This window comes from Rhinopithecus roxellana, chromosome 1, assembly GCF_007565055.1.
Source record: "Rhinopithecus roxellana isolate Shanxi Qingling chromosome 1, ASM756505v1, whole genome shotgun sequence".
NCBI lineage: Eukaryota > Metazoa > Chordata > Mammalia > Primates > Cercopithecidae > Rhinopithecus > Rhinopithecus roxellana.
In genome coordinates, this window is record NC_044549.1 from 100,661,050 (window position 1) to 100,688,317 (window position 27,268).

General features: G+C 39.5%; 1 protein-coding gene across 1 annotated transcript in view; it reads right to left on the reverse strand.

Annotated features, from left to right (window-relative positions):
- KCNAB1 (potassium voltage-gated channel subfamily A member regulatory beta subunit 1) overlaps positions 1–26,646 on the reverse strand; it is a 419,409-nt gene extending 392,763 nt beyond the window's left edge. The window contains exon 1 of the mRNA XM_010365897.2: positions 26,188–26,646. Coding sequence (XP_010364199.1) covers positions 26,188–26,429 — 242 coding nt within the window. The 5' untranslated portion in view covers positions 26,430–26,646. The remainder of the gene's footprint in view (positions 1–26,187) is intronic.
- Between the last annotated feature and the right edge of the window lie 622 nt (positions 26,647–27,268).

The window sequence follows — 27,268 nt, forward strand, 5'->3', positions numbered from 1 at the left end:
GATCTGAGACTCTTGTTTATCTACCTCCCATTTCTCAGTACAAATTTCTTTGGAGTAAATGTCTACATTAGAGATCAAGTTTTTGGTAATTCTGCTGTCCTAAAAAGAAAAATCTCATCGTTTTCTTGAGCTGATTTCTCAACAGCATCACTAGCTTCATGTGCACGTTGATGTTACAAAAGCAAATATACTTCTAAAATTCCATTATTCAGTACATTTTGATGTATCCATGTTGTATTGCTTAACATACAATAAGGACCAAATTTATATTCATTTGTTGAATGAATACATAGATTTTTATTAGATATGGTAGGTACTGTGCAAGACTCTGTGAAAAATATTTAGATGAATAAAATAACAATCACTATGTATTAGAGACTCTAAGATATACTTTTTTATATTTATACACATCTAAACTGGAATGCTTCTTACAGTCTTCTAAATTTTTTAAATTTTAAAACAGTATTCTTATTGTTGTCTCTTTAAATGATAATAGGCAGTGTGTCTCTTTCTTAACAGTACACAAATTAATGGTGCACCCTTCAATTGATAGTATCTTTGGTTCGATAAATACTTTATAGGCTGTATAGCTAATAGAGAACATGGTTTTTACATATTCAGGACTTACTTTTTGGGGGGTGGGGTGGAGGGACAGAATCGCGCTCTTTTACCCAGGCTGGAGTGCAGTGGCATGATCTCAGTTCACTGCAACTTCATGCTATCCTCCACATCCCGGGTTCATGCTATCCTCCCACCTCAGTCTCCTAAGTAGCTCAGACAACAGGTGTGCACCACCACACTTGGCTAATTCTGGTATGTTTTGTAGAGACAGAGTTTCACCATGTTGCCCAGGCTGGTCTCTAACTCCTGCGCTTAAGCAGTCCATTCCACCTCAGCCTCCCAAGGTGCTGGGATTATAGGCGTGAGCCACCATGCCCAACCCAGGACTTTCAAACATATAAGAAAGTCTAGAGAGCATTCTGTCCAACCCCTCTCATTTAATAGATATCAAATATGAGATCCTAAGAGGCTGTGCCCCAAATAAGTCAGCTGTTCCATGAAAATGCTAGAACTAAAGCACGGTTTTTCTGACTCGGCTGAATATCCTACCCCGTATCACCTTATATTACAAAAATCTTAAAATTCGATCTCAATCTCCACTTTTTTTGTTGTTATTGTTGTTAAAAAGTTTGTTGAAACTGACTGTTTTCAATAAACATATATTTGTATATGTCAGTGAGTTTTTCTTCAAAGCAAGCACCTTTAAAAATGGTATTTTTATTCTATTGGTGTTGTCAAACCCTTGGGGTTTGTTTTAGGTCATCTTCAGAGAAAGCTTATCTGTTAAAAAAAGAAACCCAATGTTCTTGCTCAAAATAGTAGCACTGTTGCTTCCCAGAGGCTATTTCAGAAATTTCCAGAAGTGATTTGATCATAACCATAACTGTATTGCCACTGTCATGTAGTGGGTGTGGCTTGGGGACCCACTCATGCCTCGTAACTGTAGATGGAATTCCCTCCTTTACCATTCCCTACTCCTTCGGTCCTTGCAAAAAGTCTCACACGCCACCGTCTGATAGACATACCAGCCCACACATCCACGCCCTCAAGCTTGGCCACCTGTGGTCTGGGGCATTGTCCACTCTTAGAGGAAGAGATCTAAAGAGGCTGTGTAAGTCATTCAGTGAGGGAATACCAGGATTCTGGGTATGTAGAGATGGTGGTGCACAAAGGGGATGCAGATAGCTGGGCACATCCCTGGGGTCCCATGGACTCTGTCTTATTGGGGCCAGAGTAGGGTGCTGGACTTCTAGAGCAGCACTGGTCAGGGATGGAGACTTGTTGCCCTTCAGGGACAGTCTAGCACAACCAAGAGGTGCCCATGTCCAGGATGACTTCAAATGTCCTGCCACACTAAACCACTATAAACATAAACTGGTTCCTACAAATCCTAAAAAGCCTTCACAAATGTTACATGAAAAGCCCAATCATTTGCCCACTTTTTGATGGGGTTGTTAGTTTTTTTCTTGTAAATTTGATTGAGTTCTTTATAGGTTCTGGATATTAGCCCTTTGTCAGATGAGTAGATTGCAAAAATTTTCTCCCATTCTGTAGGTTGCCTGTTCACTCTGATAATAGTTTCTTTTGCTGTGCAGAAGCTCTTTAGTTTAATTAGATCCCATTTGTCAATTTTGGCTTTTGTTGCCATTGCTTTTGGTGTTTTAGACATGAAGTCCTTGCCCATGACTACGTCCTGAATGGTATTACCTAGGTTTTCTTCTAGGGTTTTGGCAAAGGATATGAACAGACACTTCTCAAAAGAAGACATTGATACAGCCAACAGACACATGAAAAAATGCTCATCATCACTCGCCATCAGAGAAATGCAAATCAAAACCACAATGAGATACCATCTCACACCAGTTAGAATGGTGATCATTAAAAAGTCAGGAAACAACAGATGCTGGAGAGGATATGGAGAAACAGGAACATTTTTACACTGTTGGTGGGACTGTAAACTAGTTCAACTATTGTGGAAAACAGTGTGGCGATTACTCAAGGATCTAGAACTAGAAATACCATTTGACCCAGCCATCCCATTACTGGGGATATAGCCAAAGGATTATAAGTCATGCTGCTATAAAGACACATGAACACGTATGTTTATTGCGGCACTATTCACAATAGCAAAGACTTGGAATCAACCCAAATGTCCACCAGTGACAGACTGGATTAAGAAAATGTGGCACATATACACCATGGAATACTATGCAGACATAAAAAAGGATGAGTTCGTGTCCTTTGTAGGGACATGGATGCAGCTGGAAACCATCATTCTCAGCAAACTATTGCAAGAACAGAAAACCAAATACCGCATGTTCTCACTTACAGGTGGGAACTGAACAATGAGATCACTTGGACACAAGAAGGGGAACATCACACACCAGGTCCTATTGTGGGGAGGGTGTAGGGGGGAGGGATAGCATCAGGAGATATACCTAATGTAAATGATGAGTTAATGGGTGCAGCACACCAACATGGAACATGTATACATATGTAACAAACCTGCATGTTGTGCACATGTACCCTAGAACTTAAAGTATAATAATAATAATAATAATAAAAAGCCCAATCATCTAGGAGAATGTTATTAGAAGGGGAGATGCTTAAATGGAATACAATCCCTTATCATAGAATTGTTGACCAATTTATTCACTCCATACATTCTCTCTATCTACCTGTTCCACTAGAAATTTAGTTGAAACAGTCTGTACAATAGTGTTATTACCACAAAAGCAAAGAAAATGTTTACAAACAGCCAACAAATGAAATCTGGATATGCTTTAAAAGATTTAAACTCATATAAGAAGCACAGGGATCTTGCTGATTTTCACGAATAAGGACTGTTTTAAAGTATACCATATATTGCCTGTGTGTGTGTATATATATATATTTTTTTAATTTTTCTAGCACAATGATAAAAATAACATGTTTACATTTATTTTGGGATTGCGTGTTCAATCTTAATTTGTTAGTATCTCTCTAGTACTATTACACAGTTTCTTTATAGGTCCTTATATTACTGTTTGTTTTCAAATGCATCCTCTGCTCCCCTGTTCCTTTTAAAAGATAAGATTTCTAGAGCCTTTTTATGTACTAAAAACTGAGCGTATGCCTCCACAGACCTTGGGACTTTCAGAAAAAAGAGATGTGCTGCAGATGAGGCAGCACATGCACCCATGGCATGACACTGAGAATTATTTTCAACACTACACTTAACAGTAAAGCCCAGCAGATCATCCGAGTCATTAGTCTTTCTCCTTACTTCTGCTGTTGATCATGGCATATTAAGTAAGGCCATTTTTCTCTTTCTCTTGTAATATATAAATGTTCACTGAACATCTGAACATGGAAAAAATGAGGGGCCCAAGCTCCAGCCAGAAATCAGGTGATTCACACACCTCAGTTCCCAACATCGCAAAGGGCTTTCTTTTGCACATAAGCACAGCCTTAGAATCCCTTACACACCTTCCAGGAACTACTTTGTGATCCAACAAGAAGGTAGAGGAGCCCTTGTGAGAACACAGTAAACAAGTCCCCAGTTCAAGGAGATTCAAAATGGTGAGAATTAATCACTTACATTTGAAAAGTGATAACTAATTATTTACACTGAAAAGAAAAACCAGGACAGCTCAGAAGAACAAAAGGGAATAAAGCCACAATGCAGATATAATGTTAAAGATAAATACAAATTAAAACATTAACTATAACAAAACACCATTTGCTTAGAAGAGAAAGGCAATATAATATAAAATATTTGTAAGCAAATTAAGGTGTTGATCAATGGAGTAAAACTTCATGCTATATTTTAGTAGTTAGGGGTATGAAACACAGTAATGCTGATTGTGAAGACTCCTCCCTTCTTCAGTGTCCTCTGCTTTGTCCATCTAAGCTCTGCCTCCCTCTTCTCTCAAATTGCCAGGCTGAGCACAGAGCAAGACCTTTGGTGCAGGTCTACAAACTGCACATCCACCGACCACACACAATATCACAGGCCTGGGTCCATCAGTGAGCAGCAAACTCACCACTCCATTTCTGTTTATAGTCCAGTTTACATGGCAGTTATAATGCTCTACTCACTTACTTGCTTTCATTAGGATCTTCTTTCAACATCAAAAGCATTTTGGACATCATCCCCAGGAACAAAAATGTAAACAGCAGTACAGCTTTTCAATTCTTCCTATTTAAGCACTTGTAATCCATTTCTATTCTGAATGCAAGTAAAATTTATTTTCCCTTTTGCTGGGCTGACTACAAAAAGAGATGGAGTGTCTTAAAATAAAGCACAGTGGCATAAAAAGAAGAGAAAATTTTAATGAGAAACATATTGTAAAAAGAGTCCTGAGCCCTAGATCTCCATCACTGGTACTGAAGCCCAGACCAGGCTAAACAACATCTTTCTCAATTTGGGCAGGGAAAACACCCAAACTAACAAAATCCAGCCTGTTTTTCTCCCTGAACAAACATCATAATTCCTTTATAGATCTTTTGTGTTACATTTGCCTTTCTCCTGGGCCAATAAATAGCTGATGCACCAGGCATCACACTATTTACCAGGAAAACAAAATGAATAAGAATGTGGTCTCTCCCTGCAGGCAGTTTCAAGTCTAGTGAAAGAGATGGTCATGCACACAAATAATTAAAAACAGGGGCACGTAGGGAGGAATGAAGCCAATGGGACACTGATGGAAAAATGATCAATTCTTCTCAAGACAGTGGCCTCATTTGTAACATCTAAAACCTTCTCTGCTTGTATACAGAATGATGTGAGGATCAAATGGGGTATAATATATTGTGAAAGCACTTTGAAAGGTATAATGCTCTCTTATTCTCTCAAGCATTCACCTTACATTTTCTGCCTTTCTTATTTAGTCACATCTAAACTATAAAGTTAGGCAAACCATCAACAGGCAGAGGGGAGGAGGGAGGGCAAGTCATTCTTCATATTACCCAGATTAATTGACTGTGTTTAAGTAATCGATTCTGAAAGGCACCACTCCCTGTAGCCAGTGGGTTGAGAAACAGTTAGGACTAAGAAGGATAATATGCAAGACTTTGCAGTCTTGATGCCTAGCATTCACTTCTGTACATTAGTATGCACCAGCATCCAACTCCTCAGTTGGAAGACAGGATAAAAAGCAATGAATCACCTTGTAGATCACCAAGGTTGTATCCACACTAAATGAATCTTCATGCCATGGTGTCCGTGCAACATTTGGACTTGATTTATAATTCTGTACAAAGTTTGCCATTGCCACAAAGGGTAATGAATTAACAAGATAAAAGTTGACTTAAAAGTGCTACTTCATCTGTGTTTACACCCAGCAAAAGGTTATGGCTGGAAATGAATCAACAAGAATAAAGAATAAAGACAAAATTCACATATCTCTTATCGTAAGATTCAGCTGGCACCAGGAATATGCTCATTGTAGAAATTTAATCACCAAGACCATGATGCTTCTCAGTAACTTGAATAATAGCTGAATAAACAGAAGAGCATACATCAAAATGTTTTTTGGTGAGGTACGTATGTCCTGACATCTTTCCCATAACTGAGTTTTATTTACAAGTTACTAACTCAACTGCACTGTCAGGTAGTAATCTGATTCTTATTGATCATAACTCCTACACATTTACCGTGAGGTTGACATTGGGTAACAACCAGAGGTCCCACTGCCTGGCATGACTCAAGGTAAGGGGACTATGTGGCATTTTTTTAAGTGCCATAGCTCACTGGGAAACCTAAAAAAAAAAAATTCCATAAAACAAAGACAACCTTAAGGATGCTGAATCTGAGATTTTTGCCTTGAGTTGTATTTTATAATCCCCATCTCTTTTATTGGATGATGAGGCTGTTTTATATCTCCACTGTCCAGCACAGTAGCCACTAACCTCATATGGGTATTGAGCACTTGAAATATGGGTAATGCCACTGAGGAACTGAATTTTTAATTTACTATTATGTTAATTTAAATCAGCTACATGTGACTAGTGGCTACCATATAGGATAGCAGAGTGTGAATCTTACTTTCAAATACTGTTCAATAAACTACACCTAAACTTGAGTTTTAAAAGTAATTTTCTAAACTACCTAATTATAATTCCTCTGCAATTACTTATGGACTTCAGAGCACCGAAGTTTTGTGAATTATATAATTGGCTTTGTGAAATGGTCTCCCCTGTTTTTCTGATCTTATTTTTGTCTAAAACAAGTATCGAGTCAATGGGGATTTTTGCTTCCTTCGGTGTAAATTTGAAGCAGCTAATCAAATGAAGGAGGTGAAGAGTGGTTTTCATGCATTTGGAGCCGGCAGGGTGGGCAGATTTCTCCCCAGGCTGTCCCAGGGTCAAGCTCTTTGGTGTTTTTTTAAAAAATAACCAAATGTAAGAGTTACTGAAGATGTCATGATGCTGGCTGGCAAATGGCCTCACTTTGAGTCATCAGTAGAAAATATCTGAAGGAATTTCATAGACATCACAGGTCTATGAGAGATGCTAGCAGCCACTTTATCCTTTTTAAGCAAGAGACTCCATTTCTTAACATCTATGATTCTCTCCAACCTCAAAATCCAGCTGAACATACAATGACAATAAGACAACTGTTCTCTCAAGACCATCAGGAGTAAGGAGACTGAAGGCAACTAATTAATGGAAGGTTCTGTTTTGAGACCTAGTTAGTTTTAACTTGTGTCTAGCAGAATATTTTCCACATAGCAGGTGGTCAAAATCATTGTAATTGACAGATCTAAAATGGGAAGAAACATCAGATTCACATAATGCACAAAAAATAAACAGGTATAGTGATATTGCTACCATTTTCTCTGTCCTCCTTGCTAAAAATTTTTTTTAAATCCAGTATAAATATGTCCTAGTATTTTCTATTCAATATGGCCATAGGCAATGTTTAGAAAGCCATTCTATGATTTCAAGTGTGAAAGCATTTCAGATGCGAGTTCTTCAAAGGCTGTTATGTGCCCAATCCTAAAAATCAGGCATCCCATGCACAGTGTTCTGAATGTTTATTCTAAAGTCATGTCAATATCTAGACCAAAAAATTCAAAACCACGTTATATTTAAGAATGTTATGTGAGTAGTTTTCGGTTTTGGTTTTGTTTTTAACATAAGCAAAACATGCTATATGGATAAAAATTAAGATGCCTTGTCAATAATTCTTCATTTTCATCTGAGCTCACATACATAAGTATTTTGTAGACAAGTCAAAAACCAGTTATTTTATGTAAAGTGTAAAGTCACAATACTTTGCTTATGTGGACCAGCCTTCACAGATTATGCAGAAACCCATATGCGGGTAGAATTAAAATATTTTAAAAATATATAGACAGCTATCTATATTCAAAAAGAAAATATGAACAAAACTGAATTACTAGTTAGATCCAAAATCGCATGAAATGGAATGCGGAAGAGTGAGGGGAAACTCCCTGTTAGCTGAGCCTATCACAAATGTCAGATAACTACATTCTTTTTCTTGACATCAGCCCTCTGGAGTGTTGGGGGCTGGATGGGAGTGGTTTGTGTGTGTGAACAAATTATTCCATCTTTCAGTTAGGTCATCAATAAACAGGGTCATTAAAACCATTGTGAAATAAGAAAAACAAACATGTGGTAAAGACCACAGGGTTTTTAAAAGGAAGTACACGGTGAATGATGGAGGCAGGGAGGTAATGCAGTCGATCCACAGGATTTGGTGAGCACCCCCAGGGGCCAGGCCTACCCCCACTGGGCCCTTTAATACGTCTTAAAGGGCAGACACAGCCTTGGAGGAAAGTTTTGCGCTGCTTAAAAGTAAAGGATTTGAGGTTACTCTCAGTTAATAAATTGTAGTGAAGAGATAATTGCCTCAGAAATGGAGTGGTTTAAGGAGTTGCTTTAAAGTCGGAAAAGAAAGAAAAGATTTTCTAGTTCAAGGGCTCTCTCTGAGATTTCCTTTCATGTGAATGAGAATAAGAGGACGATTTAAGTGATTCTGTAGAAGCATTTTAAAGACATAAGAGCCAAAAGCAGCTACAGTTGCTGCAGAGTTCTGCCCTTCCACCTCCTTCCTTCATGCCACAGTGACTACCTCCAGGCCTAATTAGATCAATGAGCATTTTCCCTTCTAGACAACCTCTTAATGTATGTGTGAAAATGAAAGCCAGAATGCAGCGAACAAAGCTATGCAAAACACATCCTGCTAATTTAACTTCCACAATGTCTCTTGATCCATGCTTTCCTCTCCTTTCCATTCTACTGCTGTTACTCATCTTCAAGCTCTCTCACCTAGATTATTCAAATCACTTCCTATCAGTTTCCTATGCACAGATCTTCCAGTATTATCTTTTTTGGATGGCAGTTTGATCTTGTCACTTCTTACCTAAGAATCCTTCAACAGTTTCTCATGGCCAGCTTCAAAGACCTCCACTGATCTCTTTCTTCCCTGCCTCTTAACCTCATCTTCTAACACTCGCTTCACCAGAAGGGTTGAGGGGTGGGATGAGAGCAAGGAGAAAGAGGAGGAGGAGGAGGAGATGCAGAAGAGTGGCTACCCGCTTCTGAGCTCCTACTATATTATGTGTTTTATAGTTGTTCTATTATTTAATCTTCTCCAAACCCTATGGGATAGGTATTGTTATTTCTACTTCTGATGCAAACAAGTCAATATTCATAAAGGATACTTAAATGGTGTAGTCACTCACCTAGCAAGACTTAAAACAAGCATTTAGTCCAGATCTGCCTGTCTCTGCTTGTGCTTATTACCATCGTCTTGGTTCCCTACCTCTTGGGCCTTCAGACATGCTGTTTCCTCTACATCAAATCTCTTCTAGTCTTAGGCCACTTGTTGAACTCTTATCCATCCTTCAAAACCCTGTGAATGATTTTCTGCCTCTAAGAAGTCATCCCTGACTATCAAGAGAGCATTAATCACTTGCTCTACTATGTTATGTTTTTAAAAGCAATATTATATGTATTATGCCAGACTCTAACTATCTGATTGTCATGGCTTTTTCTTCTACTGGACTGCTCGTAGAATTTCTTTAGAGAAGGAACTATGTCTTTCACTGTTGTAAACTCAGTGATATTGCCCAGGGCACAGCTGGTGCTCAGTGAATCTTGTTGATTTAACAATTCTTAATCCTATTGTGCAAAGAGAAAACTGGTGGATCAAAAGCCTTTGATTAGACACTTAACTAGGGTAGCAAATCATCTATGTGACTATTAGCAGGTTGCTTAACTTCTTCAAGCCTCAGAAAACTTATTTGTAAAATTAGTTAGTGGGATGGGGTGTGCAAAATTATTCCTAATATCTCCTCAGATTCTAAAATTCTGTGTACTTAGTCTTCGCATACAAAGAATATATGTGGAGGGGCACTGCCATAATCAAATGCAAAATGAAATGTGGCACTTGTATAATTGTACTTACTGAAGAGTTGATGGAACTTAATGGTATTTATTGGAACAATGGGCAAGGGGAGGCTAACCGCCTTATAAATAAAATACTTTATGAGTTTTTAATGTGTTCCTTATTAAAAATGCATTACTTTCCTTGCTAAATTAAATATCATTTAAAGTCAGTTTCTCTTCTTACTTTTAGTTAGATGAGATAAGATTTCTGCTCATTTTAGTCATGTGACTAAGCAGAACAAATCACTTGGTACATAGATTAATAGAGGAAAATATTCCCCCACCCCTAAGAAATCCGAGTTTTAAAGCAAGAAGAGAGCTAAGAATAAGACACAAAGCTCCAGAAATAGAAACAACACACAACTAGGTAGCAGTAGAGTAGTGTCATTCCCAATTTCCAGATGATTGGACACCTGGAATCTTCACTACCATGAGTTTACCACAACATTAGCTCATCAAACATCTGTGCCCTCCAGACTCAATCATTAGAGGGAGTGGTGGACATATGTAGGTTGCCTCACCATAAACTACTCCCCTCTTCTCCCACCAAGAGTATTCTGAGTCTTCATTCTCAGTCAGGCAGCTTAGGAGGGGTTGAGCACAGAAGCTACAGAAGTCATTCAGCTTCTCTCATCTCCCAGATAAGGTCAGTGGTTCAGAGATGAACAATGAAGCCAATCAAAACTAAAGAAACATAAGTCAGAGCTTCTGGGAAATGAAAGGTGCCTTTGCTTTTTCCTTCTGGGAGTGAATGAGGTAGGGTGTAACCCTGAGAGTTATCAGCCACATGCCATATTGCAGATGAGAGGAAGGCTTGAAGCTGCCACAGACCCACCATGTGGAGCTGAGAGTGAAGCCATTATCAAGAAAGAAAGTCCACAGATGCAGAGAGAAAGAAACAGAGTCCTATCCACATTGTTTGCATCTTAAATCTGAAATTTTTCCCTACCTCTGGACTGTTCAGTTGGGTGAGCCAGTAAGTTTCCTTTTGTGTTAGGTTTTCTGTTACTTGCAAAAAAAAAAAAAAAAAAAAAAAAAACAAGTTATATATGATAAAAAAAATAGTCTATACGATCCAAGGTTATCTGTAAAATAGAAGCACTTTGATAGAATGCATTTCAGTGTCTTGTTTACATGAGAGCCCAAATTTTTCTCCTGGTTAATTTCAGCATAAGAGTATTTATTTGTAAACCTCAGTAGAGATGTGACAAATGAATCCTAATACTTGTTTTGATTTTAGATCTAAGCTATCTCACCTTATCTCAAAAAGAACTTCAAAACCATATATCTTAAATTCTTAAAATCTAATAGAATGCTAGATTTTATTTCAATTATATTCTTTGGCCATTTTATTATAGTAATACACATGCATTTGGAATAGAGGAGAGGAAAAAAATAATCCACCTTTCTAATGCCTAAAAATAACAACTGCTAATACTTGTGTGTTTTTCATCCTGTTCTTTTTGTTGTGACTTTTATAGTTTAATGGTATCCATTTTGATTGTTAAGCATAAGTTTGTATTTTCACTGAAAAATTGAACCATGGGTCAATATAAAAGATTTAATTGATGTGGAACATTCTACACACACATACACATACACACCTCAAGCAAATAGAATTCCTGAATAAAATATAACAAAATTAATTTAAATGCAAGTTTATAACCTGTAAAGGGACATCTCCAGTTGTCAAAACAAAGGGAACACTATAGTTTAAAATATACAGTAGAATAAGAGCACAATGTCTTTCTACTCTCAATCAGGGGACAGAGATGTTGTTTCATGAGACAAATATAGATAACCTATGAGTATTATTTTTAAGAATCCAGCTTTATAAGCATCATCATTTGTGGAAAACCTTTCTGTATTCTGCTTATAGGTAGGGCTAATTTCTTATGATTTTTTTCTATATGTTCATAAGTAGGAGGAAATTCAGAGATGCTGCTCAATGGATGGTATTCAGAGTTCTGTTAAGTAGGAGTTCGGAATTAAATTTTAAAATGTTCCTACATGCATCTACGGGTCTTTGCTTTCTCCTGTCAAGCCTAGTGCTGTGTATAAAGTAAGATACATTTTTCTCTCTGCTCTTATAAATAGTGGGCTCCATGTTCCTACATCCAATGGTCTTCTCCCAGTCCTCACCTTACTTGACCTAGCAGTAGTATTGAACATAGGTGATCTTTCCCTCTTTTGTTTGATCCTGACACCCCACTCTCATTTCTCTCCTGCCTTTCTGCACATTCACTCTCAGTCTCCTTTGCTGGTTCCTCTTCATCTCTTCTACCTCCTCACATTGGAGAGCCTAGGCTGTAACCCTGGAGCTTTTGTTATAATCTCTCTCTATACTTACTTACTTATCTCATGGCTTTATGTTCTCACACTAGACTGACAACTCCAAGATTTATATATTTATATTTTGAGTGTGAATCTCCAGCCCATACTGCTCCCAAGAACTTCAAACTCTTATCAACTTGACACTTTCCCTTTGTTCTCTAACAGGCATGTAGATCCAACCTGTCTAAAAACTGAGTTCCTACTCTTCTTCCCTCAAGATCCACTCCCCTGCAGTCTTTCTCATCTCATTTAAGGGCAGCTTGCTTGTCCTAATTGTCTGGGCTGAGAAGCTTAAAGTCATCTTTGATTATTACTTTTATAGCATACCATATCCATTTATTTTTCAAATCCTCCTGATGGTACTCTTATAATAGATCCAGAATCCAACTACTTCTCACCATTTCCATTCTGGTTTAAGCAGTTGTTACCTCTTTCCTGGGCAATTATGGTAATACTTTCCTGGGCAAGTATGGTTAACCAGTAACCCTACTTCTACTTTTCAGCCTATTTCCCAACTTAGCATTCAGACAATCCTTTTAAAAATAATTCAAATCATGTCACACCCTTGATCAGAATTCATGAAAGCTTCCATCTCACTCAGACTAGAAGCCAACACCTTTAAAATGGCCTACACATTTTTGTACAATGTGTCTATTGTGCAGTAAAGAGTTAATTTTGCCCGAAGAAAAATTTAGCTCCTTGCCCCCAACTCCCGGGAGTTAACCTCTAAGTCCTTGGAATGCCCTAACCAATAAAAATGTCTTTGTTTATCTGGGGACCTAAGACCCTACAAGATGGTCTAGGCTAAGTATTCAATTTATGTTGGGAATCTTGGACTGAACTCCAGAGGGGCCAGAGACTAAGGTCAAACACATGGGTAGTCAGCTGTGTCTACATGGCCAAACCCAAATAAAAACTCTGGACACCAAGGTTCAGGTAAGCTTCCCAGTTCCTGAGGGAAATAAGCACCATCCACACAACTCCACTGGGAGAGGACAATTGGAAGCTCCATTCCTGGCTCTCCTGGACCTACCCCTAGGTACCTTTTCCTGATGCTAATTTTAATCTGTATCTTTTTGCTATAATAAACCACGACCATGAGCATAAGACTTTTCTGAGTTCTACAAGTCCTTCTAGTGAATCACTGAAACTGAGAGTGTTCTTGAGGACCTTCTGAACTTGCAATTGTCCCCTTTACCTTCTTGACATCATTTCTTACTATTCTACCATTCATTCCCTCTGCTTTTGACACATTGGCTGCTTTTGTTTCTTTCTACAGACTTTCACACTGGGCTTTTGCACATACTGTTCCCTCTGTCTATAATACTCTTTCCCCAGAAACTTCAATGATTATCATTTCTACCTCCTTCAGGTACTTATTCAAAAGCTGTCTTCTCAGTGAGGCCTTCCTTGGCTACATTTTTTAAAATTGCAACTGCTCCCTGGCACACATATTCATCCTCCTTCTGTGCTTTGTGTTTCTCCAGAGAATTTATCCTTCTGAAGTATTACATATTTTATTTTTATTTATTTATTTATTTATTTATCTATCTATTTTTGTTTATTAACTGACACATCCCCACTAGAATTAAATCCTTAAAAAAGCAGAGAACTTAGCCTAGGTGTTCACTGCTGTATCTCCAATGCCTGGAATTGTGCATAACTCAAGGTGAGCACTCAGCGGAGAGCTGTTGGATGAATCTGTGTGAGGGGTGGTTGGGGGCGGGGGGAGAAATAGGTAGATGGTTCAGTAAAACTAGATAGTGTACCAAAACCAGCAAGGCTTGACTAGGGTCATACAGAATAGTTTTATAAAAAGAGTGTAACCAATGTATCATATAATATGCATTAGTAAATTTGGCTGCTTGAACCTGTTTTTCCATCTTGTATAAGAAGAATGTGCTTTGGATTATCCAACACTTTAAATGAGACAGTCATGAGACACATTAGAGAAAATATTTAACCTATACAGGATCCAGAACCCAAGAGCTGGTGAACATTAGGTCAGAAATGGAAGATTCTTGGAGAGGTACCTGTGAAGAAGGGGCAGAAAGAAGATAGCTGGATTCTGTCCACTGTAATGAGTCTCACCCACGCTCCTGAAGATAACCAACCCTCTGAAGTAGAAACGCATGATCCTTCCACTGCCATTGCCCAGTCCCAGCAGCACTGACTACCTTTACTGAGTCAAATGGGTCAGGGTCTTGCCGAAGTGGTAGAGTAGGGCAGACTTAAGTAAGAAAACCCATGGATCTGATGATACCACCAAGGTCCAGCCTGCAACTATTAATTACCAGCAAAAGAGTGTTTCACTTGTAGGCCAAATAGTTGATGGGAAAGTCTGACCTACACCAAGAACAAGAAGTCTAACCAGAACCCACACTCATCCACGATTACTGAATAGATAGAAAATTCTCTGGTGCATTTATCTAGGAGGATGAGTCAGCTAGGAATCCCAACAGGTAAGCTAACTCTCCACACTTGTTCCCCATAGCCTGGAAGATGACAGCTGGCTGCTATAATGAGATGATGACCCCCCCTGTAATAAGATGGAAATGTGAAATGAAGAAAAGAGTAAACTTAAAGAGGACTTGCCAGTGGGATTGAGGGACAACTGGTAGGAAGGGAAAGAAGAGCTCGTGGTAAGAGGAGTGGAGAAGGAAAGGCCCATGGCTCTGTAATATGAGTGTGTTAGACATCTTCACTACTTCTGGTGACCTTAGTCAGGCTGTAATCAGCTAAACCTCCCTCAGAAAGCACCACCTCTAAGTGGAAACAGGAATTCACACTGAGTGAAAGCAATGAGTGTCTCATTCTGGTCAAGGAAACTCAAGGCCCCACTACGAATAGGGCTGGGCAGCGACACATAGAGAACTTTGTGGAGGAAAGAACAATGAGAAATCTATGTTACTTAGAGCTTTCCAGATAAACACAACTAACACGAGATGGACAAATTGATAGATAAATGGATAGACAGGGATTGACTGGCTGATTCATTGATTACAAGGAACTAGCTCATGCAAACTGTGGAGGCTGAGAACTCCCAAAAACTGCAGTTGGCAAGCTGGAGATGCGAGAGAGCCAATAATGTAGTTCTGGTTCAAATCTGAAGGCCTGAGAATCAGGAGGGTCAATGGTGTAAGTTTGGACCCAAAAGCCAGAAGGCTCAAGACCTGACTCAAGAAGAGCTGATGTTTCAGTTCATCTCCGAAAGCAGAACTAGACTGATGACTCAGATCCAACAATCAGACAGAAGGATACCCTCCTCTCCTACTCATGAGAGGTCAGCAGGTCAGTGTTTTTGTTCAACTTCAAATGACTGGATGACGCCCATCCACAATGGGGAGGGCAGTCTGCTTTACTCAGTCCAGTCATTCCGATGTTAATTTCATGCAAAAACACCTTCACAGACACACGCAGAATAATGTTTGACCAAATGTCTGGGCACCCTGTGGCCCAGTCAAACTGACACAAAATTAACCATCACAAACTTAATGAATGATTGAAGTAAATGAGCAAATTAAGGTTAAACAAGATGGATATCTCAGGAGAAACAAACATAACAAACATACAGGGGGCTATGCCATGATGAGTATGATATGGTCACCTCAAAGCATCTTAAAATCCAAGATTTAAGGACCTATTTCCTATGAGAACAATGCCATCCTCAAGTACCACTATCTCAAAAAAGGACACCTTGGATTTTTCGTAGTGAAAGTTAGGAAGTGAGTGGTGGGGAGACTATGGATCCTGGTGAAGTGGTGCCCTGTGCCTGATATTCAGCGGCTTGTCCTCCAGTGAACATTGAAGGTTTATTTGTTAGACTCCTGCTTAATAATTTATTTATTCAGCAAATATTTATTGAGCTCTACACTAGATGTCAGATTCTGGGAATGCAGTAATTAACTATACAGATAAAATCCCTGCCCTTTTGGAATTCACATTCCAATGAGAGAGACAGATGATACAGAAATAAACAAATAAGTGCACCAAAAGGAAAAATAGAGGTAGAGTAAGAAAGTGCTAGCATGGACTGTTACAAAGAAGTTACAACAAGAGCTAACTCTTTGGAAAGTTATGTATAAAGGTGCCCATCTTATACAATGGTCATCTCTGGAGGTAATCATAGCTCTTCTCTGAAACCATAACCAGCTTCTAGATGCATGTATTGTCACTATGCACTGAGTTACAGAGTGCCGTAGAATTCCAAAAGCAGGATTAGTCACTGACCTGTTACAAACCCTTCAAATGATAAACGGAGAGCTTAGATACTTAATAAGCTGCACGTTTTACACCCACACTCTACAATTGTCAGAGCTTCTATCTCGTCTGCCTTGGCAAATTAAGAGGAATATCATGAAGGAGAAAATGACTAAAGACAATTGGGTCAAAAGACAATTGGGTCAAAATCCATTGTCTAAAAATGTTCCATCTAGCCCACTGAGAACCAGCATCTTTCTGGAAGCTCCCACCCCTCCCACAATGGTTTCACTAGAAGCTATAGCCAGAATCCATACTCCCATTGCTCTGAATCCAGCTGGTATCAGGCCTTTCCTTTGGCTGCCACTTCAGCTCTTGGGATGGTTTCCTGACCCAGCTCATTTATGGGCCCCTGACTTAGGGGCTCGACAATCCTGAGGTAACCGTGTCTGCGGTCCATCAGTGCTCAGAGGGCCTTACCCCTTTTAACGTCTGGTGACTCTCTTTTAACACACCTGCCACCAACACCCACCCCTCAGGGGATGTGCTGAGCACATGGACACAGGGGACCAGATTTATATAGGCTCATAAGGTCAGTAGGCCTATGAGATCCCTTAGCTTTGGGCCTAAAGTTCCACATGAAAACTTGGTAGCCCGCGTTGGGTAGCTGTGGAAGACACAGTCGTTGGCAGGGACGTGGTAACAATATCCAGGAGACCTCCTGCAGGCCTAACAATTGTGTGGCACCACAGCGCCACCTCCCAACCCAAGGCGGACTTGCAATTAGTTGTAGTCTTTCCTTTGACCTCTTTCCTACACTAAAATTAATTTTTCCTGAACTGTTCCAGATTGAAGGAGACCTAAAAGATATGACAACAAAATATTGCCATCCAATACTGATCCTGTACAACTGGAGTAAAAAAATGCCACAAAGAGCATTATTGTGTCAGCTGACAAAATGAGAATACAAGGGTAGATTAAAGTATCATATTTATGTAAATTTTACCAAAGTTGCTAATTGTACTGGGGATAAGAAAATATCATAACTCTTAGGAGAAATTGAGGAGTAAAAAGCCGTGATGTGTGAAACTTAGTTTTTAAAAGCTTGGAAAAATAAATGGGGAGATGGATTATAAGGAGTGAGCATGTGAGAGCATGAACAAAAGTTAAAGCAAATGGGGCAAAATGTTAACAATATGTTAAGGAATAAATAGCCCAGATGTGTTCTTTATATTATTTTTGCAACTTTTCCTTATGTTTGAAATATTTTCAGATAAAAATTTTAAAATAGCTCTGACCTTAAGCACTAGGCAGTTTGTCTAAAAATAACTCCTTTACTACCTGTACTCCCACCATTAGGGATTCATTTCTTTGGATGATATATTTTGCAGACACTCTATTAAAAAGTTATTTTTATAAAATAGTTTATAAAATATTTTATAAAATAAAAAATTTATTAAAAATCTATTATATTTTAAAACTTAGGGAGAATTAGTTGGTAACTAGCTAAGGAGAGGAAGAGAAATCACTGGATGGGAGGCACTCGCTCTAAGTGTGGGGAGGTGACACTGATAAGCGAAAACAAACAGTGGGTATAGAGGAGGACCATCTCCTAACCAGGTGATGAGCCAGGCCCGCAAGACCATGGTTCTGAGAATATTGTCAGGCTTTGATATGGCCTTCTCCCATGCAGTACAGATTCACTATGTCTGCTCCATCTTAACTGTGTAACAAGGTGCCTGCACCTGAGATGGGGCTACCACCACCAGAATATTCTCTGAAAGATGGTAGGGGATGAGATGTCTACTTTTCTTTTCTTCACCAACCATGCCCAGGGGTCTGTGGTGTAGCTCAGAACTCCCTATGCTAGAAAACTCCTAGACATAGAAAATTTGCTCTATAAAATATCTAACTGGTTTAGGTTATAATAACATAGGCTTGTTATGGGATCAAGGCTTCTCAGTACCTTAGGAATATGCTGGTCTTACCTTTTTAATTTTTTCACACTATACAAAATTTCTCATTGTCACAATCAAGGTAAATACATAGATTCAAATTTAAGTTCAAGTCTAGGATTGTCTGAATAAAGTTTTCTGCTAGCAGCGTTTCAGGGAATAGAAGAGCTTCCTTTTCTTTATGAAATAGCACATCCTAGTGGCACTCACAGGCACTGTAGGGAAATTCAGGAACTGTTTTTCTCTTGGGTGAAAACATCTTTTGCCTACAGTTACTCCTCGGTCAGGAAAATCAGATTTCAAAATGCTCAGTTTTTCAGATGAAACCGCTGTCAACAACTTCTATATGAGAAAGCATGGATCTCTGTAACTCAGTATTGTTCTCAAGCCCTGAATTTCCAGTATTTTCATCACGCTGCATAAACAAGGCAACTTTTATCCTGGAAAACCCCAAGTGGAAATTTCAAAACAGATTGAGTATCTGCCCACCCCCCAACAATATTTCAAGTCCAAGCAGCATTCATCTCTCACTCTTGCTTAAATTCTCAGCATTTTCTATCTAAACTGACACTTTCAAAACATGACATTTTAGAACTTCTATTCCATTCAATAGGAAATAACACGTTCTGCTCGTTTTGAATAAGCCCCTTTCACTACGCCTCCTCGGCCCTTCACCAGCAGCCTATTCAGGTTTCAAGTAATCACATACATCCTGAGCCCGAGCCATCTTGGTGTCATCTACTTTCCTCCAGAAATATTGATACAAGGAGAAAAACAGCCAGAGGGCTCATAGCAAATTAGCACAGGCCCGGAGACTCACCAAAATTAGGTCATCTAAAATAAATCATGTAGACATTTTTCATACAACCCCCTGCATGAGTAGCATTTTTCTAGGCTATTGATTTTCACAGTCACAGCCCTAGCTATTAATACTTTTCAAGCAGGTCTGAGTGTGCCAAGCGTCTCATGAAAAGGGCAGATCACAAGAACACATGATGAAAGGGTGTTTTTGGTGGGGTTTGGGGGGTCCTGGGAGGATGACAGTAAGTGCAATTTAGGAACAAATGTAATTTTCAACTTCCACGTATGTCAACCCTGTAATACTATGAAAAGGAGAAAGAGCAAGAGGGATAGTCTTTCCTGGGTGTCCACTATATGCCTCTTTGAGTGGATGGCATTTGCCTGTGAAGTAGGGCTTTTCAGCTTCATTTTGTAGATAAGGAAGCAGGGGATGAGAGGAGGGAGGGAGGAAGCTCGTCTTTAAATCCTCCTGCTAGAATATCATGTTTGCACTGTGACAGAACCCAGAGAGGGGTTCAGGTGAAAAAATTGTTCCTACTTATCTTCGAAGTCTTCATTTAATGATCAATGAAAACTCTCATTTATGCCGTCAAATTCTCTGCCCTGACATCTTTGAGAAAAGCTGGTAGCTGAGTGAGGCTTCTCTCTAGTTTTCCTTCCCCTGTTTGTCCATTCCATCCCTCCTGATTCTATGGATAGTCCATAGCAATGCACCATGCTCAGATACTCAAGCTTTTCTGTTGATCTAACCTAGAAGCTTCCTTCCTATTTTCTCTTGTTTTAGGTCAGGCTTGGACTATGTCCTTTTTCTTCTTGGTCTGCCATCTAGCAGCTTGGATTAGCGTGACCACCACTCAGCAAGCACACTTGCCTTTTAACAGAAGTCTCTGAGAACTGATGTCTCCAGTCTAGGGAGACCTTCGGACACTGGGGCAAGCTGATGGGAGAGACACTGCAAGCTGGTGGAAGTTTCAGTCCTTTTCATTTCATTTTGGCTCAAATATTTTTGTGCTAGGCACAATGCCAGGCACTGGAAATGCAGCGGTTGATAAAAGATACCTTCATATTACATCGTTTGAAGAGTTATTTATTCCAACATTTCCTGAGGCCAAGCTGATTAAATAGGAGCCCACGTGGGAGATAAAAAGAAAGAAAAACAAACACTTTCTCAATAGATCCTAATAGCAAAATCAAAAAGAATGAAAAAGCAAGTGAGGAGAGGAGGGTGATATGTTCAGAATCGTGCAATATTCAATGTTAGGTATTTATTTTCTGTCCCTCTCTCCTTTATAGATAGAAACACACTTCTTTTTGGAAATGCTGAAGATGACTAAGTGATAGATTCCTAGGACTGGTTAAAAAGGAGTTTGAAGCAAGGGAGCACTTAGGTTCCCACTCTGGCAGGCAGTGAGCTAAGCACTTCCACATATGTGACTTTATGGATTTCTTACAATGCCATTGTGAAATAAGTTATATTAGGTCCATTTTACAGATAGGGAAGCTGAGGCTTAGCAAGAGTAAGTAGCATATTGTATCTAAGATACAGGAGAAAGGATGGGGCTAGAGCACTATTAGTAGGGAAAAAGGAAAGTTCCTGCTTGCTCTTTGGTTTCTCTCCTTCCCAACTTCTGAATGGATGCACCTCAATCAAGCAACATGTATGTATCCAGCACTTTCTAAGTGCAAAGGCATTGATGGAGTATAAAATAGTGTAAGTTTCAGTCCTCATCCTCAAGGTCTTGATGCACAATTTTGACAATAAGATACACACACACAGAAATAACTAACAATCTATATCCTATATAGAGAAAAGACTGGTGGTCCATGCTGTGGGGCCAAGGGTTGGAGTTACCTAGGCAAGTGGGATGTATAAGAATATTCCAGGTAGGAAAAGTAATGATGAGTAGAGACTCAATGATTCCAGCAGAAGGTGGAGGGTAAGCATACAAAGAAGCAGGACTGAGCAGGTCACAGAGCACAGTAACAACAGGGGAGCCTGGAAAAGTAGACAGAGCAGAACAGTGAATATGGCTGGATCTGCAGTATCTCCAGGTGTGTGTGTGTGTGTGTGTGTGTGTGTGTGCGCGCGTGCGTGCGTGTGTGTGTCTTGGCATGTGGTGGGATGGAGGTTGGGGAACTGGGAATAAATATGGAAAGCATGAAGAAAGCACTGGACGGGTTCTAGTCTAAGCTTCGTTGCTAGCTGGAAGTGCAACTGCAGGCTACACACTCAACATCTCTGAGCCTCAGTTTTCTTCAGCTGTAAGACCAGAAATTGCAGCAGATTATCCCTAAGGTCCATCCCATGTTAAGAATTCCGAGACTTTCCCTACTTTTCCCTTTCTTCTTTTATTGCCCTCTCCCTGCTGTCAGCTCAAGGCTTTAGAAAATGTTATCCTTAATTGGCAAATAACACTTATTTTTTCCAGGAACAATTGCTTCATTCCATGAACCTGAACAAGCCCTGTCATTCTTTAAAAAATAAAAAAACAGAAATCTGTGTTTTTGTTATTGGAAAATTCTTAAAGCATAGCCCAAAATGGCCAATGTGGTTTCTATTTAACCAATGTCACCTTTTTCCTTTATGCACCTATTTATCTTTACTGAGTTATTATTTGATGTGATAGTAATATTAGGGGCTCCACAGGAAAGATCCTCTAGGAACCTTACTGCTGTGTTTGCTAAAAGGATATTGCAAGGATATTATTCATCACACAAAGAAGAACCCCAAAAGGAACTTCTCTCTGATTTACAGATCAGGAAGAGGTGTGCCATTACAGAGCGACTGGCTTCTCTCTAACTCAAGGACCCTGTAACTTTGTAAAGGGCTCAGTTTCCCTCTTCACATTTTAATGCTGCCAGAAAGCACAGAGCCAAATACAGGTCTAAATCTTGCAACACATTGACTTATACACAGCGTGCTCCCTCACCCTTGGCTCTCCGTTCCCTTCCTGCTCTTTTGGTCTTTCTTGGCTCTGTGTTTTCCATCTTCTTTATAATTTATTTTTATCTTTCTCAACTATATGCATTTGAGTTCCTTAAATACGTCTGGAAACAAAAAGGTTTAAAAACAAATAAACACAAACAAGTAAACAAATAACCTGAGCAACTGAAGGCCTTGCTTTCTAAACCAGGGGTCAGCAAACTATGGCCTGCTGCACAAACCCAGCCTGCCACCTGTTTTTGTAGGGCCCACAAGCTAAGAATGATTTTTACATTTTTAATGGTTTGTAGGAAAAAATAAGATTTGTGATATGCAAAAATTGTATAAAATTCAAATTTCCGTGTCCATAAATAAAGTTTCATTGGAACAAGGCTATGCCCACTCATTTGCATATCATCAATAGCTACATTCACCCTACATAGCAGAGGTCAGTAGATGTAACAGAGGCAGATACAAACCTGGAGCATAAAATATTTGCTATCTAGCCTTTTACAGGAAAAGTGTTGTCCCTGGATTAGAGCTTCATTTTATATCTGTTTAAGTTTCTCCCGCCAATGTTAGTATTATAGGATTGCTTCAAAGCTAGGTATTTGCTACATACTAACTCAGTCTAGATATTTTTGTTTTTTTCTCATAAAACTACCCCTCAGTGTATTTTAACCTTGACTCGGGCTCATGTTTACTGTTTGGCTTAGAGTTCAGTGCTTTGTAATAAAGACAATTAATTTTCAGCTTTTTAGAAGTAACTTGAAGACCCTTTTAGGTCCATTTTACAGTCACTGATAAAATGAATTTTAAAACTTCTATTTTTGCTGAGATTTCTAAGCCAACAGAAAGATCTGCACAGCAACTTGGCACTTTTTACACCACATTCAATGTCCTCCAGTTTCTTTTCAATTGATGCATGTGTTTGCATATTTACTTCTTTTTTTTTTCTCCTCCTGGTCAACCTTAGTTAGAAATAAGACGAAGTCTCCATGGAAACACAACATAATGCTCTCTCACAGATGATCGAGGGACCCAAGCAGCTGGTATTGGGCTAAAGTCTGCAATGGCGTCTGACCAAATTCGGAATGGAAAACAGCTTAGCCGGCTCTTCCAGACCTCTCAGAATTCTAAAGCTGAGCATGGAAACCTACACAGATTGTGAACTACCGTGGGTTGTCTTATTCTTTTATTTTCCTTCTGAGAATATTCTCTTATCCATTTATATGTTTCACTTAAAGGGTTTCAATCCCTCCCCTACTTAGATTGATGGACAGACACAACAGAATAAGTGGGAAGAAAACCTCCATTCCCAGTGAGCACCTACTATATTAGGCATTCTATGTCATGACTGGCCCCCAGTGTCTCACAGTTCTAAAAGAGGCAGAGGCCGGGCGCGGTGGCTCAAGCCTGTAATCCCAGCACTTTGGGAGGCCGAGACGGGCGGATCATGAGGTCAGGAGATCGAGACCATCCTGGCTAATACGGTGAAACCCCGTCTCTACTAAAAAAAAAAAAAATACAAAAAACTAGCCGGGTGACGAGGCGGGCACCTGTAGTCCCAGCTACTCGGGAGGCTGAGACAGGAGAATGGCGTGAACCCGGGAGGCGGAGCTTGCAGTGAGCTGAGATCCGGCCACTGCACTCCAGCCTGGGCGGCAGAGCAAGACTCCGTCTCAAAAAAAAATAAATAAATAAAATAAATAAATAAATAAATAAATAAATAAAAGAGGCAGAGTTTAACTCCAATGTCCATTTTCTTTCAACTTCACAAGAAAAAATAGAAAAAACAAGGCTTAACGGAGGTTTTCTCTTTAACATAGCCATGGTCCCCTGCCCACCCTCTTTTTCCTGAGGGGAAAAAAAATCATAATAAAGAAGTAAGAATATAAAAGTCAGCTTCTCTCTTAACCCCAACTATGTTTATAAGAAATCAAGATCTAAAGCTAAGTTGGGGAGGAACCAAGAGAACCCTGGTTCTCTTTCCTAGAAATCCTTTCCAAATGGTTGAAGGAGAATGTCTTAAATAAGGGTAAGAAGTGAGTGTCTTAAAGGGAGAATAAACAGAGCACTAAGGACATTGGGGAGTGGGTAATGGAGAAATGTGTCAAGAAGATGTGTCAGCACAAGCTCATTCTAATTTAGAGCCTTGGCTATTTCTTAGGGTTAATGGTCAACTAAACTGTGCTTTTCTCCCCTCAAACTCCGATTTAGGAGCAACATTCTCCTAGGTCCCATTTCTTACTAGGGTGTGATCTGGTAGCATACACCCTTGTCCAAAGCAGTATCTGGCATCTCCAAGGTAATAGAGTCTTAACCACCAAGGCATCATAAAGAGTCACTCCAAACCTATAGTCTCAAACCATGGGGAGTATGGGATCCACATAGGTGTCTCAGAAGAGGCTGGGGGATGACTGCTCCCCTCAAGCAGGTGGGCTCCAAGCTCCCACCTTTAGCTGAGGCAGCTTTGCTTTCACCTGTCTAAAGAAAATGTTCCTCCACTTCATAATCCTTTGAAAAACGCTTTCCTAGAACATACCTTCATCTGAACATTGGCACACAGCACAGATCTGTAATTGATATTTAAACTAGACTTTCGAGAGAGAAACACATGCCCTCTGAAGGTTTATGCAACAATTCATGGTAATACCACCCATCCTATGACAAAGACATGGAGGCAGACTTTTTTTTAAAGTGAAACAGTCCCTCTTCCCCTTCGCCTGATCTGTGTTCAAATCACCATCACTACTACCACTGAGGGTCAAGGAAACACAGAGAAGAGAGAACGTGGGAGGACAGAGAAGCAGGCTCCTTCTAGTGACAGATTCAGGAAAGGAACAGCAGCATCTCCTCCTCATCCATCCCTCCTCATTCCATGAGCTACCATGAAAAGGTGAGCTCCCCTTCTAAAGCAGGATGTGGTAGGCTGTCCTATCCCCCTTATAAATTGAGAAGAGTTCATTTCTTTTCTGCACAAGCCTTTTATTACATCAAGAGTCCATGTAAAATACTTTGCTCTCCAGAGAGGAGCCATATCATTGCAAATTGCTGTATTAATATAATTAGCTGATAAATTAGAGCAGCAGCTACTACACTGAAATATACCTTCAGATTATGGAAAAAAGAAATCACTGGGGACATATTGTACATGAAAAACAATCTTATGCTGTGCAGAAGTTTTGATTTGAGCTAGGACAACTGTTCTTACAATTGCCAAATTGTTTTCTCAGTTTTCAGTACCCTTGTCCTTCTGAATGGCTTTTACTCAGTTTCTGGGCTCTTTAAAACTCCAGGCGCAGGTAAAGGAAGCACTTGTGCAGGAGCAATAATTGCTCTGAAAAGGAAAGATTCTTCCCATCGCAGAGCAACTTATAAAGATTACACATCCAATCCTATACCGGGAAAACATTTCTCCTTTTTGTTAATCTTTCATGAAATAAATAATGGCATTGGAAGTTTAGTGTACAACCAGTAATTTATCTTGGGCTACATTGATAGGGAAATAAATAAGTGCTGTCATTTCAAGGAGAACTTGAACTACTTTATTAGCTGTTAGTACAGACCACATGACTCAAGTTTAGAAGAAAATGAGTCTTGAATCCTAGGCAGCATTAAAATAAAAATTCCACTCTTAACTTATAAATTCCCTTTCCCTTAAGAAGAATGGAGTCCCCATTCTTCATTTTGACCTGCTAAATCATCTCCCTACTCAGAGCCAAAGATACTTCTTCTGGCAGCACATGGTTAGGCGTTTCCACAGGTGAACTTGACTGTCTTTTGCGTAACCCCCCGAGGAAAGAGAAAACTTAAAGCTAAAAAAAAAAAAAAAAAAAAAAAAAAAGTAGAAGAAGAAGAAAAAAAAGAAGGCAACCCAAGAAGAGGGCTCACTGCATTTTTCTTTCTTTTTCTTACAGGGTTTTGTCTTGCTACTTCAGTCCTTATTTCTTTAATAACAACCTTTGACATCAGTGCAGTGCCCTGCTTGGATGACTTTGCAATCAGCAGTACCTGTATGCCATGCCCGTCTCTGCTCTGGTGGTTTCCCGCAACGAAATTCCATGAACACGTAGAAACTTTTCCAGATACTTCTGTTCGGCTGCTCCACTGGGCCTCACAGGTTTGCAGGCTGCCTGAGGCTGAGTCTTGGTCACTGCTAGGTGCCATCTACATTTTAGAGCCGATTCACTGGATTTTGGCAGACCCAGCTTGGGGCTAGGGATGTCTGCGCAGGCAGGTTTATACAGATGCATGTTTCAAAAACCCAAGGAAGCAAAGCTAATTGCACAGTGCTTAGCTTTAAGACTCACTGTATCTTGCTGTGAATACCCTGGGTTATCTGGCTTCAGTATGTCCCTCAAAAGGATTAGCTTGTTTTCTTTAGACCTCTCTTATCATTTTTGTAGGCGAGCAGGCTCCTACGTTCCCGACAGAGCTGTTGGTTGTGTGTTTCTGCCCAGGCCTGTGCATAAAGGAGCCTTTCGGGGGCCAATCACTTTTCTCATCCCTTTAAAGTACTCTGAGTCAAACGTAAGCAACTATGTATTGGCCCTGGGGAAAAAAAATATGGGAACTTTTTCCCATGTCTTTCTATTTAGGTAAAAGGAAATATTTTGGTGGGATCTGGGCCAATCTGTTTTTATAAGGACCATAAAGCCTTAGGGATGATTCATGAGTATATAATGAGGCTTCTCTAAATTATTACTTATTTTGTAATCAAATAATTTTTTATACTAGTGGCATGATTCATTTGGGTGAAAGGTCCATTAACCTCTTTCAGATGTTGCTGTCAAATGATAGAAAAATATCAAGGGGTTGTAAAAGGCAAAGGGTCCACACAAATATGGCTAACTATTTTTGACAAATGTGAAGAGCAGTTCTGTGGTGCTGGAGCAACTGGATATCCATCAGCGAGGCAAAGCCAAACAACAGCAAACAAAAACAAATGAACCATTGACCTAAACCTCATCTTTATACAAAAATCAACTCAAAATTGATCATGGATTTAAATGTAAAATGTAAAACTATAAACTTGTAGGTAAAAACAGGAGAAAATACTCAGAACCTAGAGTTAAGTGAAGAATTATTAGAC